Source organism: Marmota marmota, unplaced genomic scaffold, assembly GCF_001458135.2.
Source record: "Marmota marmota marmota unplaced genomic scaffold, marMar, whole genome shotgun sequence".
Taxonomy (NCBI): domain Eukaryota; kingdom Metazoa; phylum Chordata; class Mammalia; order Rodentia; family Sciuridae; genus Marmota; species Marmota marmota.
This window is the reverse complement of record NW_026000016.1, coordinates 10,780-26,976: the sequence shown is the minus strand read 5'-3', so window position 1 is coordinate 26,976 and position 16,197 is coordinate 10,780. Positions and strand designations below refer to the sequence as shown.

General features: G+C 34.5%; 1 protein-coding gene across 1 annotated transcript in view; it reads left to right on the top strand.

The window, feature by feature from the left end:
* Malrd1 (MAM and LDL receptor class A domain containing 1) overlaps positions 1–16,197 on the top strand; it is a 503,883-nt gene that overhangs the window by 477,147 nt on the left and 10,539 nt on the right. The window contains exon 32 of the mRNA XM_015483277.2: positions 631–788. Within this exon, the coding sequence (XP_015338763.2) occupies positions 631–788 (158 nt within the window). The remainder of the gene's footprint in view (positions 1–630; positions 789–16,197) is intronic.

Below are 16,197 nucleotides of genomic sequence, written 5' to 3'. Positions count from 1 at the left end.
TGCTGCCGCAATCGTGTGAGGATGTAGGACTATCCTTCTTCACTCTTCCAAACTGGACTCCAGGGAGTTTCCAGAAGCCTTCAGTCTTGGACTAGGTTAGAATCATTGATCCTTCTTGATCTGAGGCTTCAGACGCTTGGACTGTGCAGCTACTAGTTCTTTCAGCTCTCCAAACTGCGATGGCCAGTGTGGACTATCCAGCTTCTGGTAGGAAGCTAGCCTAATAAATCCCCTTTTTATGATCATACTTTGATTGATTCTGATCATACCTGTTGATTCTGTTCCTCTAGAGAACCCTAATACAATAGAATACAGAATACTTTACTTGAAAATGACAGGTTAGAGCAAATTAGAAGAAAAGGAATACACATCCATAGTCAACACAAATATTTCATCATCACTTTTTATATGAGTCAAAGTGAATTTTGTGAATTGCTGCAATCATAGCAGCACTTTTATTTTGGTTGAAAGGATTTGTTATTGCTATCTGACAAAAAAGAAAAAAAGAAAAAAATGCATATTTGTTTAGGGAGAAAATTGTATTTGTGCATGGTTTAAAATATATTCTGTGTCATACTATAAAATATAAAATTATATTCTCTGAAAAAAATCATATTTATCTATTTCAAGGTAGTGGACGACACTTCCTCTATATCAGCTCTTCCAGCCTCAAAGAAGGAGCCACTGGAAGAATCATAACCACCAAATATTTCCCAGCAAACCTTGGAATGTGTGCTGTTCGGTTCTGGTTCTATATGGTCGATCCCAGGAATATGGGGATATTAAAGGTACAGAAGGAAGAAAGATTTGTGTTCACTAAAATATTCATTATATATGTTTAAGCATCCCTTTCTTTCTTTTTTTTTTTCCTTTTTGTCTTTTTTTTTTTCTTCCTGTAGTCACACCACGGATACTAATTCCATTAATTTCTCATTTCTTGCTGGGGCAATGGGTCTTGGACATGCCATGCTGTCATTCATCTTAATCTCAGTCAAGATTTAGCTCACTGATGGCTGCCACCTGAACTCAATTATGGTGCATGCTATTTAAAAGATTATCTGGAGATAAAAGAGTTCAGGTAGATTCTGTATATATCTTATAATAACACCTTAGCTGGGGACCCTGAAGAAATGTGATGTGAAGGATAATGATGAAAAATTTTTTCTCCCCATAACAAAGTAAAGGCAAAGCAAGTTTAAGATTTTTAAGTGTAAATCAGATCACAGTAAAAACAAGATACCTGTTCCATTTTAATGAACTTAAACCAAGAATCTGCCCCACACGCAAATGTCTTTAAAGAAACAAGTTACTGCATGTGAACTGCTGCTCATTTTGTGAAAGATGAATGAGTTTTTTAATCTTTGCAAACCAGTTTTGAGATCTAGTTGTAAAGATTATATATTAGAGAGCAACACCTGTGCCATAGCCTAGCAATTATTTGATTACTTATTCTTTCAACTGGAATTATTTTCTTATCTCAAGTATTGTCCCTTGTAAATAATAACATCTATTAGTGATCACTTGCTATCTTTCAGGGTATGTACATTTTTAGGGTATATAAGTTTTGTATATGTTATCAATTTTAATTCTTTCATTCACATATTGCAGTAGGTATATTTTCCCAATTCTACCATAAAAAATTTGAGATGAGACTCAAAGAAGTATAGCAAATGTTTCAAGATTTCCCAATAGACAAAAAAATCTGATTTTATAACCCTGACATCCATTAATCAGTGTTATTTCTCAGGTTCTCTGTGGTCTACTAAGAAGCCTGAGAAACACGGGGATAGGGAGAAAGAAAAAAGGCCTATCAATTCTAATCATTGACAGAAAAGGAAGTGCTTGTCAAGTAAAAGTGCAAACATGCAAAGAGAATGGGGAATTTACACTTATTCTATATGAACATCTGTTTTCCCAAAGGAAAATCAGTAGAAACAAAAGAGAATGACTCATTTTTTTAACACTATAGGGATACATGTGTAAATGCAGAACATGTGAAAATTTTGATTTTTTTCATTTTTACATATAATATATGACTAATCAGTAGGTTAACTTATTGTTTATGATAAATTCTATCCATAGTAATTGATAACAACTGACCCCACTAAAATTATTAAACATACATTGCTATGATGATAGAGGACCTTAGCCTATGGTTATTTATTACTCATGAAAGCAAATACCAAAGGAAAGGCCAATCGATCTTTCAATGGAATGCAAGCAGATTTCATTCAGTTTCTACAAAATGTTCCTTCCTTAATTCAAACATAGCACCAATATGTGCTTTCACTGTTCACCAGCGGGTCAGTTGGCCCCTTCAGTTACTCAGTTAAATGGCCCACTGCTTTTAGCCATGTTTCTGTAAACAGACTCTAAAATAGAAATGTTGACCTCAGTCTTGATTTCAGATGCCTTGTTTTTGGTGGCTGCAGGTTTTTCTAAGTAGAGGGCATCAACTGTAGTACAAAAATGCTTTTATTGTCTGGGCAGTCTTCAGAGAGGTCTACTAACTGCAAAGAGTAATGGAGAGAAATTAGCAGTCGTATCTTTTTTTTGTAGGAAAATCCCCTGCTCTGAGTGGTCTTGATGGGACTGACTGTCACAGAGACTTGCCTTTAGCACCACCTTGGGTGATCCAGGCAGGATCAATCACAGTGTTCTCTAGCAGTTGGCCCAAAGGATGAGAGAATTTCTTCTGCCTTAGAGGTTGTGAGGATGGGGGCTAGGTCTGGGGCTATCTAAGGCAGTCTTTCCCACCATGAGGAGAGACAGAAAGAAGGTAACACATAGAGGCACAGAGTATTAAAAAGGGAGCGCAGGATGCGGGGGAGAGAAGTTAAGCCCTGGATCTTTCTCTGCTTGAGCCAATAAAATTCTCTTTTTGTTAGTTGCTACTGAATAAGTCATAATCACTAAAGAGACCCAATAGAAATTATTTTCACTAGGTGATCATATATCAGTGATGGATCACAGTAGCTGGAACAAGTCTTATTTTTTCAACTATTGCTCTGGGAAAATTTGAATTATTCTCAGACTAGAAACCTTCTGAGCATGCAATAATTTTATATGTGGATGAACCAATGAAGTAGAAGCCCATTCTCCCTACTCTTCCAATTGAGGTTTTCCATCAACATGCTATTGTTTTGCATGAGACTTTTGTGCTTTCTGATAGTCTCTAATTTGGGTGATACACTATTGCATTTCACTACATTTTTTAATGCAGTAGTTTTTAACTGATGTGTGGCTCCTGTAGAAATTGCATGGATAGTTTGGCAGATAGAACACTCCTTATAAAGCTTTGAGAAACTGCATCTATTTTCTTAAGTAACTGATGCCAAATTTAAACTAATATAGGCTGGAACTGTGGTGGGAAATAGTATCCTATTTTTTATGTTGAAAAGAGATCTCAGAAGAAGAAAATAAATGATCATATCTACTGTTGGTGTGGTTGTAGAGAAATAGTCATTGCTACTCAGGCTATCAATTTGCAATTATGAAGAGCATTTTAGTAATTAAAAGCTTTATAGTTTTTATATTATTTACTAAATAGTTCATCTCATCTATGTATTATAAGGAAATTAAGAATACATATGCATGATATTTAATTTATAAGGGTTTCCATCTTAGTATTATTCTTCATGTTAGAAACTACCTGAGCATGAAATAGTGGCAAATGGTGAAATAGAGTACAGTCACTCTTAACACTGAAATATTATGGAGCAGTTGATTCTGAATCAATGATTAATGATAAAGAAGAGTACTTATAATTAATTAGTGACCAAAGCAGACTATTAAGGAATGACATTTTTTAAAATGTATCTAATTGTGTGTATATAAATATTTCTATTTGCATATATGAAAGGTAAATGAAAGAAATGGAGGATACACACGACAATGGTTAATTATCTGTAGATGATGTTATGAAAAGATGTTTTTTCATTGTCAATTTTATAATTTTTTGTAAAATTTTGATGAGACAGTTAGAAACTTAGTTTAAAACAAAGAGAAAGAGAGGAGGAAGGCTTGTCCTGGGCCCTGGAAGTTAAAGATCAAGAGGCTGGAAAATTCTGGGGAGGGTTTGTTTTCTGATAAATAGATGGCATTGCTTCCTTGCAACCCCTCATGGGGAAAGGAACAAGGAAACTCCCTGAGATCTTTTTAGAAGAGCAATAAACCCATTTGTGAATTTCTGACCCTCATGACTTAATGACTTCCCAAGGGCCCCACTTCCTAATACTATTAACTTGCTTTGGGATTTCAATACATGAATTTGGGGAAGTCATAAATAGTCTGATAAACAGGGAAAGAAGTTGAACTGATTTCAGAAGTCTATTGCAGAGAAGTAGCTTGATTTAAATTGGCATATAAGGATACAGTGGCAGCAATGTCTGAAAAGAATGAACTGGACTTAGATCTTCACTGGGATATTGAGATTATTTTCAAAACAAAGCATTTCTGAGTTTTTATAAGCCTGTTAATGTAGTGCATTGCATAAAGCTAAGGCAGTCAATGATGACTTATAGAGCTGATGAGATTAAAGCTGAGAGTCAAACATGGATTTTCCTATTGCATTTCAGAACAACAACAACAACAAAACCCAAATAATTCTGATTTATCTCAGTCTTAGAAGTAGAAGGATCCATAAGGAAAGCAAATATTTCATAGGAAGTAGGAAGTCTTTAATACCTTTTGATAGTAAATAAATAGTATTCAGAATAATAAAATGTTTATATAGGTATCAGGATCCTTTGATTCAAAAAATTAGGAAATTATAGAACAGTGCCAATTTCTGCTTCCTTAATAATTGTGTATTTTCTAGTTCTGTCAATATTGTAGAACTTACACGGGACAATTCCTTTCTTTCACCAACCTACCTAGATATGGAAATAAAAAGTACTCTTTGAAAGGCTAGTGGTCAATTTGTGGTCCACATTGCCAAAAGAGACCTAAGTGAAATCAAATTTAGTCGCAGTAGCTCAGCTTCTTAGCTTCTGTCTTATGCTCATATTTAATGAAATCCCATGTAAGTTAGTTAATGTCTATGAAAAGAGGCGAAATTTGGCACAGGACATGATAATTTCTCTAAGAATGACTAATACCCTTTTATTATTCCAAACTCATTTTTAAGGAAATAAAAAGGAAGCAGATAGGTAACTTTTACAATTTATATTTTTCATAACATTTTTTATAATTAATGGGAATTTCTAATTGCTCCAGGGAAAAATGCATGACTTCCTAAAATGTCTCTCTTTGATAACACATGAATTAATAATATCTAAATGGGATTCTAGAAGCCTATTGTTCATACTTCAGAACAGTTAGCCTACCATGCTAAAATGGTTTTTATCTTAGAGTTAAATTTTTAGACCTAAGTGATTTCTAGTAAAACCTATAAGATGTGACATTTAGCACATAAATGTTTCAGTTAAGGAAACCATTTGTACTATTATTTTTGAAATTGCAAATGCAAAATGAAATTTTGAAATTGCAAAACATCGTTACTATGAAGACCCATAAGATTCAGTTGCTCACTGACCCTCTGTTGGTCTTCCTCTTGATTCCTCCCTCTGGGTGATTCCTCCCTCTGGGTGATCCTCCTTCTTAGTAATTTCTCCTTTATTGTCCTGAGGAATCTTCAAACTAAGGCCAGCTGTCAGCCCAACCCAACTATTGAATTTTGTTTGTGTGCAAATTCACTGGACACATAATAATTGTACATACTTAATGGATACAGGAGAATGTTCTTGTATATATGTGTAATGGTCAGATTTGGTTAATTTGCATATCCATCACCTCAAACATTTATCATTTCTTGTGTTGCAAGCATTCAAAATCTGTACTTCTAGCTATTTTGAAATATAAAATGTTAATTATTGTTACCCTAGTCTGCTTTAAACATGAGAACTTCATTTCCCCTATTTAATTGTGATTTTTACCTGCTAACCAACTTCTCTCTACCCCCTATTGCCCACTGTCTTTGGTAACCACTATTTTACTGTCTAATTCTACGACATCAGCTTTTCTAGCTTCTACATATGAGTGAGAATGTACAGTAATTGTCTTTCTGCACCTGGCTTATTTCATTTAATGTCATCTGGTTAGTTTTATCCCTGTTGCTACAGATGACAGGATTTTATCAGGAAGCCACTATGGTGGCCCAGTATTTAGGAGTTTTGTTTTAAGATAATATTTAAGGAGAAAGACAGTAAAAGTGGAGAAGAAACCTGAGAACAATATCAGATGTAATAATAGCAGGTGTCAGATGTAATAATAGCAGGTGTTTCCTATATGCCACACACCATTTGAAGTTCTTTGCATGTATTAATGGAGTAAAGCTCATGCCATCCAATGAACCCAGTACTGACATTGTCTATAGTTTAACAAATGATGACAATGAGATCCAGAAAGTTTCAGGTCCTTGTTCAAGGTCAGAAAACGAAAAGGTGGCAAGCCTGGGATCCCTCAGATCTGATGTCTCCAGTCTCTGCTTATCAATACTGTCTTCCTGTCTCTCAAGTGCCTAGTGTTATTTTATGGCATAATGTTTACATTTTTATTATACAAAATCATTTTATAAAATTTTTCTACCAATGATTGTTGAAATGTACTTCTTAAAAAGAAGCTTTACATATTTCATGTTCTGCATATTTTAGTTTTCAGTATAAATTTTGTTTGAATCCTAAATTTTACAAAATACCAAATAAATGGCACACTGGAGTCTTAAATAGTAAGATGTTCACACATACATGCAGCATGTGTGAAGTGGTGAGGGGGATGCTGTAAGTACTTGTGCCACCTAGAGTTTCTTGTGAGGAATCCCATTTAAATCTTTTGTTCTGCTGTTTTTGATGATTATCTTTGGAAAGAGCAGCTCAAGGATTAAAGCCACCAAGAGTGCATCCTCTTTATTATTATTATTTTTTTAGTTGTTGATGAAACTTTATTTTTGTCTATTTATATGTGGTGCTGAGAATCAAACCCAGTGGCTCACACATGCCAGGCAAGCAAGAGTGCATCCTCTTTGTCATACTGAGGTCTTCTCTGGAAGACTTGGAATCATCTAGAATTTGATATTGAATCTACAGTTGTCTGTTAGAATTGTTGGAACTTCAGGATTCCTTCCCCTACAACTTTAGGTAACGTTAAGAGAAAATTCTTTTCCCAGACCAATGAACTTCAGAGTAACAAATTTGCAGAGAAGGAAAAGAGTCTCGTCCTTTATCTTAAATGCAGAGTGACCAATGGCTCTCTGGAATATGGTGCAGAGGCACCTAGTACCAGAAATAGGCAGTTCAAGTCAAGAGAAAAAGAACTTCAGCTGGGCAAAGTGGCTTATGCCTGTAGTCCTAGTGACTCATGTGGTTGAGGCAAGAGGATTGCACATTTGAGGTCAGACTCAGCAACTTAGTGACATCCTATCTCAAAAAAAAAAAATTAAATTGAATTAAAAAAATAAGAGAGACTGGGGATGTAGTTCAATAGTAAACTTCCCCTGGGTTAAAACACCAGTAACAAAAAGAAAGAAATATAAAGAAAGAGAGAGAAAGGCCTTCCCATGCACCATTCAGCAACTGTCTTCACCAGCCATAAATAAAAAGATGACAATACTATGAATAATTAAATAATGAACCAATGATATATAGCACATAAAGAGTTCCTAATAGTGGAGGAAATGCATTTGAGATTTATGTTCCCTTAATCAGGGCACTAAGTTATCATTTAGTGCAGTGAAGTCATAATTTATAAAATGAGTGGCTCAGAAGACTCTGGTTACTCCCCATAGCACATTACACATACACAAAAGACCTGGCCCATTTCGCAGTTTTCACATGTGCTACGTAATTTTTTTCCAGGCATGTGTTGAGTAGAGAAATGGGGAGAAAAGAGAAATGGGAAACAATTTTAAATTTGAAAAGGGAAAATGTGCCAAGTTGAATATAGGTTTATGTTTATAAAAAATGTATATTCAAAAAGTAAATAGACACTGGATTGTATAACCTGGGCTTAAAAACCACCTACAGATTGGGCTTTTTTGTTTTATTCCTTTGTTTATTATGGAAGCTTAAAGTAAAACTGTGTTTTTATATTATGTTATTATAAAAGTTCTTGATAGGTGCCATGTATATTCTCTCTAGAATTTTATTCTTTTCTAAAGGACATTTTAACTTGTTTTCCAGATAAACCTGCTCTCTTTCAATCCTGTTTATGTTGAATTTGATGGCCATTGTTTTCACAAGTTGTATTAGGCTGGCAATTAAGGACAGCTTCGGGGAATAATATTAGAGAGTGCTTAAGAGAGGGAACTATAGTAAGTGTGAATATCCCCAGGTGTAAAAATTAGGGAGATAGATGTAATAGTTTCTGAGCATACAGAGTAAATTTCTGTCCTCTAAATACACTTGCAGGAAACCTAGATAATACCTTACATTAGAGCACTTCTTACTATTTCAAGTAGAAATATGGAAAGTGATATACTAGGGCAAGAGATCTCAATCTCTCATGTCCACTGGAACATTGCAGCCCTTTATACAAGGTGAAACAAGTAATATTATAAAGCAATAGTTAAAATGAACCAAGATACATTTTAATGATTTGATCCAGTTTTAAAAACAGATTCAAGATTCACCCTATATATTATCAGAATCCTGTGTATTAACCTGGTATGTTTCATTGCACATATGAGAAACTCTGTTTTTTTTTTTTTTCTGGTGTGCCAGGGACACTGTTCTTAGTGATATCCTCTGTGATAGGATACACCTACGAGTGTGCCAAGCACATGAACATCCTCTATCACCTGTAATGAACTCATATACTATCAGTTTAGCAAAGGTAGGTGTGTAGATTTTGACAGCAAAGAGGTACTTTGAAAGCAGAGATAGAGAAAACTATGCTGAAATGTACTGTGTATCCTCCCTTGTAGATAAGAAAAAAAAAATAAGCCTTAGAATGGCAAAAGAAACAGTGCTGTAAGTTGCTCTTAAATTATAAATTAGGCGGGATGGAAAGGCGCCACACAAAAAGCAAAGGTTGACAAGAGAAGGAGCTCATCTAACTTGACCTTCAAACTAGACTTGCCCTTCACAGTATAATGAAAGTAGCAAGAAAAAAGTGACCTCCAGTTGAAGAGTTATGCTACTAAAAATTAAAATCAAGTCACAGTTTTAAGACAGAGACATGGGAATTTGCAAAGAAAGGCATTTCTTACACCTGACTATAAAAGGACTAGGTGCAAAGTGACCTTGAGAAAGAACGAAAATCAGCTTTGCTTGGAAGTCTGGGTCCCAAGCTGAATAGGACTTCTTCAAAAAAACCATTTAACATATTCAAAGTTAAAGCAAGTTTTTTTTTAAACATCTTTATATGGTGAAATCTATCAATCTGATATTCCTTATAGATTTAGACTTTAATGTCTTGTTTAGGAGTCCTTTCCTGCCATAGAATAACAAAGTATTCTTATTTGTTTTAGTTATTATAGAATTCTGATTTCTAGTTTTAACTGATTAGTCATTTATAATATTTTTGTAAGAGTAATAACAATTCAATTGTTCCAAAACCATTGATTCCACTGTTTGTCCTCCCTATCAGTATGACATGTCTCCATTATCGTGTTAAATTCACATATGCATATGTCAAATTTTTTTACATGTATGAAAGAATGATCACTTTTCAGTTGATTACAAATATATACAGGTGCATAAGGAGATAATAGAAACAGTCATTTGCTTAATTTATATAGTTAGGAGAAAGGTCTTTAAATTCCTCCACATAGTTTTCCAAGTCTCTATTTGTCTTTTTGTTTTTATCATTCTCAGCTTTTCATATGTCAAAACTGTATTGTTGAATACTTGAAGATTCATGACAGTTATGCCTGATTAGGGAATTACAACTTCTGGCAATATTCAGTATCCTTCTTTTTACTTTGTCTGGAAGTTCTATTTTGTCTGTTAGTACAGTCATTTCTGTAGTTCCCTTCACTTCTTAACCACCCTGTATTTGTAACATGATAGTTGGCTTTAGTTATATCAGTTATAGACAGTGTATGACTGGATTTCTTGATATAACCTGAGCTTCTGGTTTTCCAATAAATCAATTCAGCTCTCTCCCAAATGTTTGGTTACTGTTTCATCATCATATAGACCTAGTGTTGTGTGTTTTGTGGGTGTCTCTTGTTTCACCCTTTTTACCCTTTTCCTCCAATACATGTATTTTTTTTTTGATTGATTACATTTCCTTTGCTCTTATTTATCAGCAGTGATTATAAAATTTGAATTTTTCTGTATTTTAAAGCAGATTCATTTTTATTATCAATTTAAATATTTATTCATTATCATTGAAAATTAATTCCATGCTTACTTCTTACCATTTCATCTCCCAAATAACAGAAGACCTTTGGCAAAATTTTACAGTTCTACCTACATGGTGTTAAAATTGACTGGAACATTAGATCTTAGTTATAAATAATTCATCTACTTTCTTGGCTATCATGTTTCATAAAAATGCTTCAGACCTCACAGTATATTAACATTAAATCCAGCTGTACATTCTTACATTTTATAGTTATATTTTCTTTTTTCTTTTTGTGGTGTTGGGGATTCAATCCAGGGCCTTGCGCATGTGAGGCAAGCACTCTACCAATTAAGCTATATCCCCAGCCCCCTGTTTTATAGTTATATTTTCTCATTAGTCTTTGGTAATTTCTATGCAGTCTACCATATTGGATTATTTTGTTTGATATGTTACTTTGTTAGGATGGCCAGAACAAAGTGCCACAGAGCGGGTGGCTTAAGCAACAGAAATTTATTTTGTCACAGTATTGAAAGCTGAAAGTCCAAGATCAAGGTATCAACATACTTGATTTCTCCTGAGGCCTCCCTTTTAAACTTGTACATGGTGGCCTTCTCACCATGCCCTCACATGTTCTTTATGGAAGCACAACCTTAGTGTTCCTCCTGGGTCCATATATCCTGTTCTAATGATACCACCATTCAGATTTCAATCTCAAGAGTTCATAAATTTCTCTGGAAATTTGATGGGCTCTCCTCATTTTTCACCTCAGTTGAACTTCACTTTATTTAGTTTTTCCAGTTCACTTTTTGTATTTCATCTATATCATTTATGCTCTTCAATTTATTCTTGGGTATATCTGAACAATCATATTGTTAATTTTTAAGAACACTGACTGCTTCTCTTTCATATCTGCCTGTTAGATGTGACTGACACCAAAATATTTTTGGGGAATTAACTACATCTCTTTCTTTATTTTCCCATTGTTTTTACTAGCAATCTTCCCTATGATATTCTGCATTTTGTTTAACTTAGTGTCTCCTTTTATAGTTTTCCTCAACTGTCTGATTTTTCACTATTGCTTTTTTAATCCATATGTTGATGAGACTAAATTGAATGATGTTACTATATGTATTTTAGTTCTTCAGACCCTGTAAGAAATTTCATTTTCTGGCTTTATGTCACACTGGTGTCAAGGAGGAGCTGTGTTTTTGGTAGGCTTGTGTTTATGATTGCCAGTAACTTGCCTATTTGTTGAGGGGGATTTAAGTTCTTGGTGGCAATCACTAGGAACAATAGTACCTCACTTCCCTGGGCCCAAGGCCCACTCTTGGAAACTCCTGAGTTGGATCTGCACTTCAGCAATATTTACCAATCCTGTGTGTTCTGGGTACAGATGCTAAAATCAGCAATTCCTAACACAGAATACTGACCTGGCTTCTTTGGGAGTTTTTTGGTTAATTACTATATGGTAACATAAGCACAGTTCTTTTCTTAGGGTCCCCATCTCTTTCAGTTATTCTAGATTTTTGCTGAGAAAGTTCACTTGTTGTTGTTGGTAGTCTTCTTTTACTTATAGGTGTTTGCAAATACTTCGGTTCTGTTTGTGTACAGTTATCAAACAGTTTTCACTTGGATTAAAACTTCCATAAAGTTTAGATGTTTTTGCATGTTGGTAGCTGTGCTGCTGGTTTTCCAGGGCTTCTGGTGTTTTATGTCAGTATTTTTTCCCGTCCTTGAAATAGAACATTCCTGGGGAGTATAGGTAAAGCCTCTGTTTTGAGTTAGGCATCAGAACCAGAAACCATTTTTCAAATATTTACAACTTTTGCAGAACATTCTGAAAGTGAAGAAAATCCACCCAAAGGTCCATTTTCATTTCTACTTGATGTGTTGTACTTCAAATTTTCCTTTACTTGGAGGAGAGATGTTTGAAGGCATTTTGAAGATGGTCTGAACTATGATATTCCCAACTTGGAGAAATATATGAGTATTGGCCTAGCACTGAATGCTGAGTAGGTTGTTCTGCTATGAAAAGGCATGTTGTCTGTGCATTATTGTAATTTCTTCTAAACAGACTGTCTCTGTCCATGTATGTGGGGTTGAAACTATAGAGCCACCTCAGTTTCTCCATGCATAGTAGCTATGCTTTTTCTCAGATCTTCCTACTCTGATACATCCAGTGATGCTTATTATAAACCAGATGATGTGTAGGAGATATTACCCAACTGGAACACAAGAAACCTGTGTCATAGGCCCACCATTTTAAGTCCCAAAGTTTGAACACTCAGAAAATTTCTAAAACTCTCTGATTCTCATTTCTTTTGTTTACAGGAACACCAGATACATTTTTTTTTAGGAAAAAAAGCCAAAAGCCTAAATTGCACCCTGTAATTATTTTTGAAAATTATAAAAGTGTGTTAGCTCCTCAGAATGAAATCACCTAGTTACCACTCTGAATAAGAGGCTCACCCCACTAAATGAACCCTTTTTCACAATAGGTAATTTATGTTCAGCAATAATAATCACATGCATACTTTTTAAAAAGCAAATAAATATATTTATTGTTGATATTAACTTTATAGACATCATTCTACAATAAACCCAATAATAGTCCTCTTCAACAGATATTAATATTTCTTTCATTTAATAAAGAAGGAAATAGAAGTTTAAAAAGATGAAGCATTTTGGCCTAACAATTCAATTAGCAATAGAATCTGTGTCTTAGCTCCTAAGCTGTTCAGCCTTCTTACTGCTAAGTACATTAAACACTGTTAGAAAGTTATATGTTTTTTATTTTGTTTTGTTTTGTTTTACTTTACTTTACTTTAATTTAATTTTGGTGCTGCTAGGATCAAACCCAGCACCTTGGACATGCTAGCAAGTGTCCTGTCATTGAGCAATACCTGCAGCCCTGCTTTCTTAAATATAATAGAGATTACCAAAAATTCCTTCCTATGCCACAAACACTTAAGAAAATTTGCTTCATCCTTTGTAGTTCTGACAATTGCTTCATGTACATGTGAACTCATCTAATTTTCTTTAAAGTGTTAAAAAACAAAGTGGATTCTCTGTTTCCCATTTCTTATGAGAACGGCAAAGAAAAAAAGAACAAAAGGGATCTATTCCTTTTGTGACTGTACCCACTCATAGAGGATTCCATTCTCATGCTGATTATTCTAAACTTTGTGTTTCATTCCCCTATTTACCTACAATGAATTCCTTATAATCTACCACAGCTTACATACAGCTAGCTCAGTGATATCCAAAACACAGAAAAGGAAGTCATGGTGGTGTTTTATTGGAACAAGTCATTATTGGTAAACATAGTAATAAGAGCACCACAAGCTCTCACAGCAGGGCCTGAATAATCCTGATATTTGTAAGTAGATACATTTCTTTTTCAAATAAAATGATGAATCTTCTCAGGTAGAAAATGCTCTCTGAGAAACATGAGATTCTATTTCACTTCCTTCATTGACAATGAGTGACAGCCAGTCATTTACTCCCTCGGGTTCCCTAGGAAGCTTTACACTAGAAGTTCTCCAAGATCCTCCCCAGCCCTAAAGTCCTTTATTCAATCCATCATTTTCCTATTTCATTCTTTAGCTAACACTTATAAAGCACCTATAATGTGCCTAGCCATGGTCTAGGTATTTAGGCCATGTAAATAAATAAAACATATAAAACTCCCTGCCTTCTCTGCAACTAGGTTATAGTGGAGTTCATAAATATAATACATAGTTCAGGGAGTGCATTTAAAGACTATGGAACATGGTAAAGCAGAGTAAAATAACTGGGAAATGCAGATACAAGTTCATTTTTAAAACCATTGTCAGAGAGGACCTCAACATGAGTGTGAAACTTGGAGCAATCACTTGAAGGAGTCTAGGAAGTGAGCCATGCAAATATGGAATTGAACACTGGAGAATATTTCTGACAAAAGAAAACAGTGCAATGCCCTTGCCTAGAGTTTTCCTAGGGTTCATGGGGATGGGCAAAGGAGGGAGGGAGCATTAAGTAGACACAGAGGAGTAGAAGATGGGAGACAGAACTTGAAGAAGCTTTTTAAAAAACTTATATGACTCTTTCTTAGTAGGTGCTTTCCATTATTTTATTTTCATTTTTAAAGAAAAAAAATTATACCATTGCAATGGCATTCTTATGCCCTGTACTTCAGAGACCCAGGTCTATAAAAGCCGTGACTGAGTTCTAATTGCCTCCTCTGATAGTTTCATGTGCCTGGCACTTTGTTAATTCTTGCCTGTGAGCTTGCAATAGTGTTTGGTCTTAAAAGTGTTAGAGAATGTAGTTGACATTGGCAAGGTTAGAGATGGTATGACATATGACTTTTGAAATGTTCAAAATTTGAGATACAAAGTATGAAAGAGACAGAAAAGAGAGAGAGGAGGAGGAGGAGGAGGAGGAATCAGTGGTTAATGTGTTTAGAGGACCAAGTGCTTATTTTAATAATTGCTTTAATTAAAATGTTTAAATGGATGAGACATTTTTGTTTTTCCAACTAAGTAGGCAATTGATTGAATGAAAGCAAAAAAAAAAATCAATACTAGTTCTCTCATTTTCATACTGTATAGGTTTAAAATTAATTTTTAAAAATTAATAGACTTTAGTTTTTAAACAGTTTGAGGTCTCCAGAAAAACTGAGTACAAAGAACAAATGCTTCACATAAAAGACACCCCCCTCATATTCCCTACCTCAGACCTACCCATTCTCCACTATTATCTTTCTTTATTGTGGTACATTGGTTATAATTAAAGAGCTGATATTTTATGATATTGATGCATTATTATTAAATAAAGTCTGTAGTTCACAAGAGTTTACTCTGTATTGTGCCTCACATATGTTGATTTCAGTGCCCCCAAAATACCCTTTATTTTACCTATCCATGCCTCCCTATCCCAAAACCCTGGGAACCACTGATCTTTCTTTCTTTCTTTTTTTTATGGTACCAAGTATTTTCCTTTTCCTGAAGTCTTCTCAGACTGACTTGCTTCACTTAGAAATATACATTTAAGCTCCCATACCTTTTTGTGTCTCAATAGCTCATTTCTTTTGTATCACTAAATAAGAATTCCATGGATCTTTCAACATTTGTTGGTTTCCTGTTTCAAGACATCTTGACTGTTCATAAGTTTGGACAATTGTAAATAAAGCTTTTATAAACATCTTTGTGCAGGATTTATGTGAATAGAAGTTTTTAACTCAGATAAATTTCCAGTAGCACAATGACTGTAGATTCGGTGATATTATTTTTGTAAGCAACAGCTTAACTACCTTCAAAGTTCACTGTATTATCTTTGCATTCCCATTAGCCATGAAGGAGTGGTCCTGCTGCTCCACATCTTAGGAAGCATTTTGTATGAAAGGCCTTCCTAATATATGCTTAGTGGTATCTCATTTTCAAAAAAAGTTTGCAATTCCCTGATGACATATGATGGTGAACACTTTATCCTGTGTCTGTTTGCCATCTGAATACATTCTTCGGTGAGGTGTCTACTTAGATCTTTTGTCCATTTCTCTAAATTGGGATTTGTATTATTTATTTTTGAGTTTTACAAGTTCTTTCTATAGTTTACACCACTTGTTTAAGAGATATAAGCTATAAAATATTTCCACCGGGTTTTGGCTTGTCTTTTCATTGTCTGGTGTCTTTCAGGCAAAAGAAGTTTTTATTTAATGAAATCCAACATACTAATGTTTCATTCATGGTACTATGTCCAGAAAGGCATCGCAAAACCCAAGGTCACCTAGATTATTTTCTGTTATGTTCTATAAGTTTTATACTTTGCATTGATACTCACATCTATAAACAATTTTGAGTTAATGTTGATGTAACATAGATGATCTATGTCCAGATTTTTTTTTCTTTTTTTTTTTTTTTTTTTTTTTTT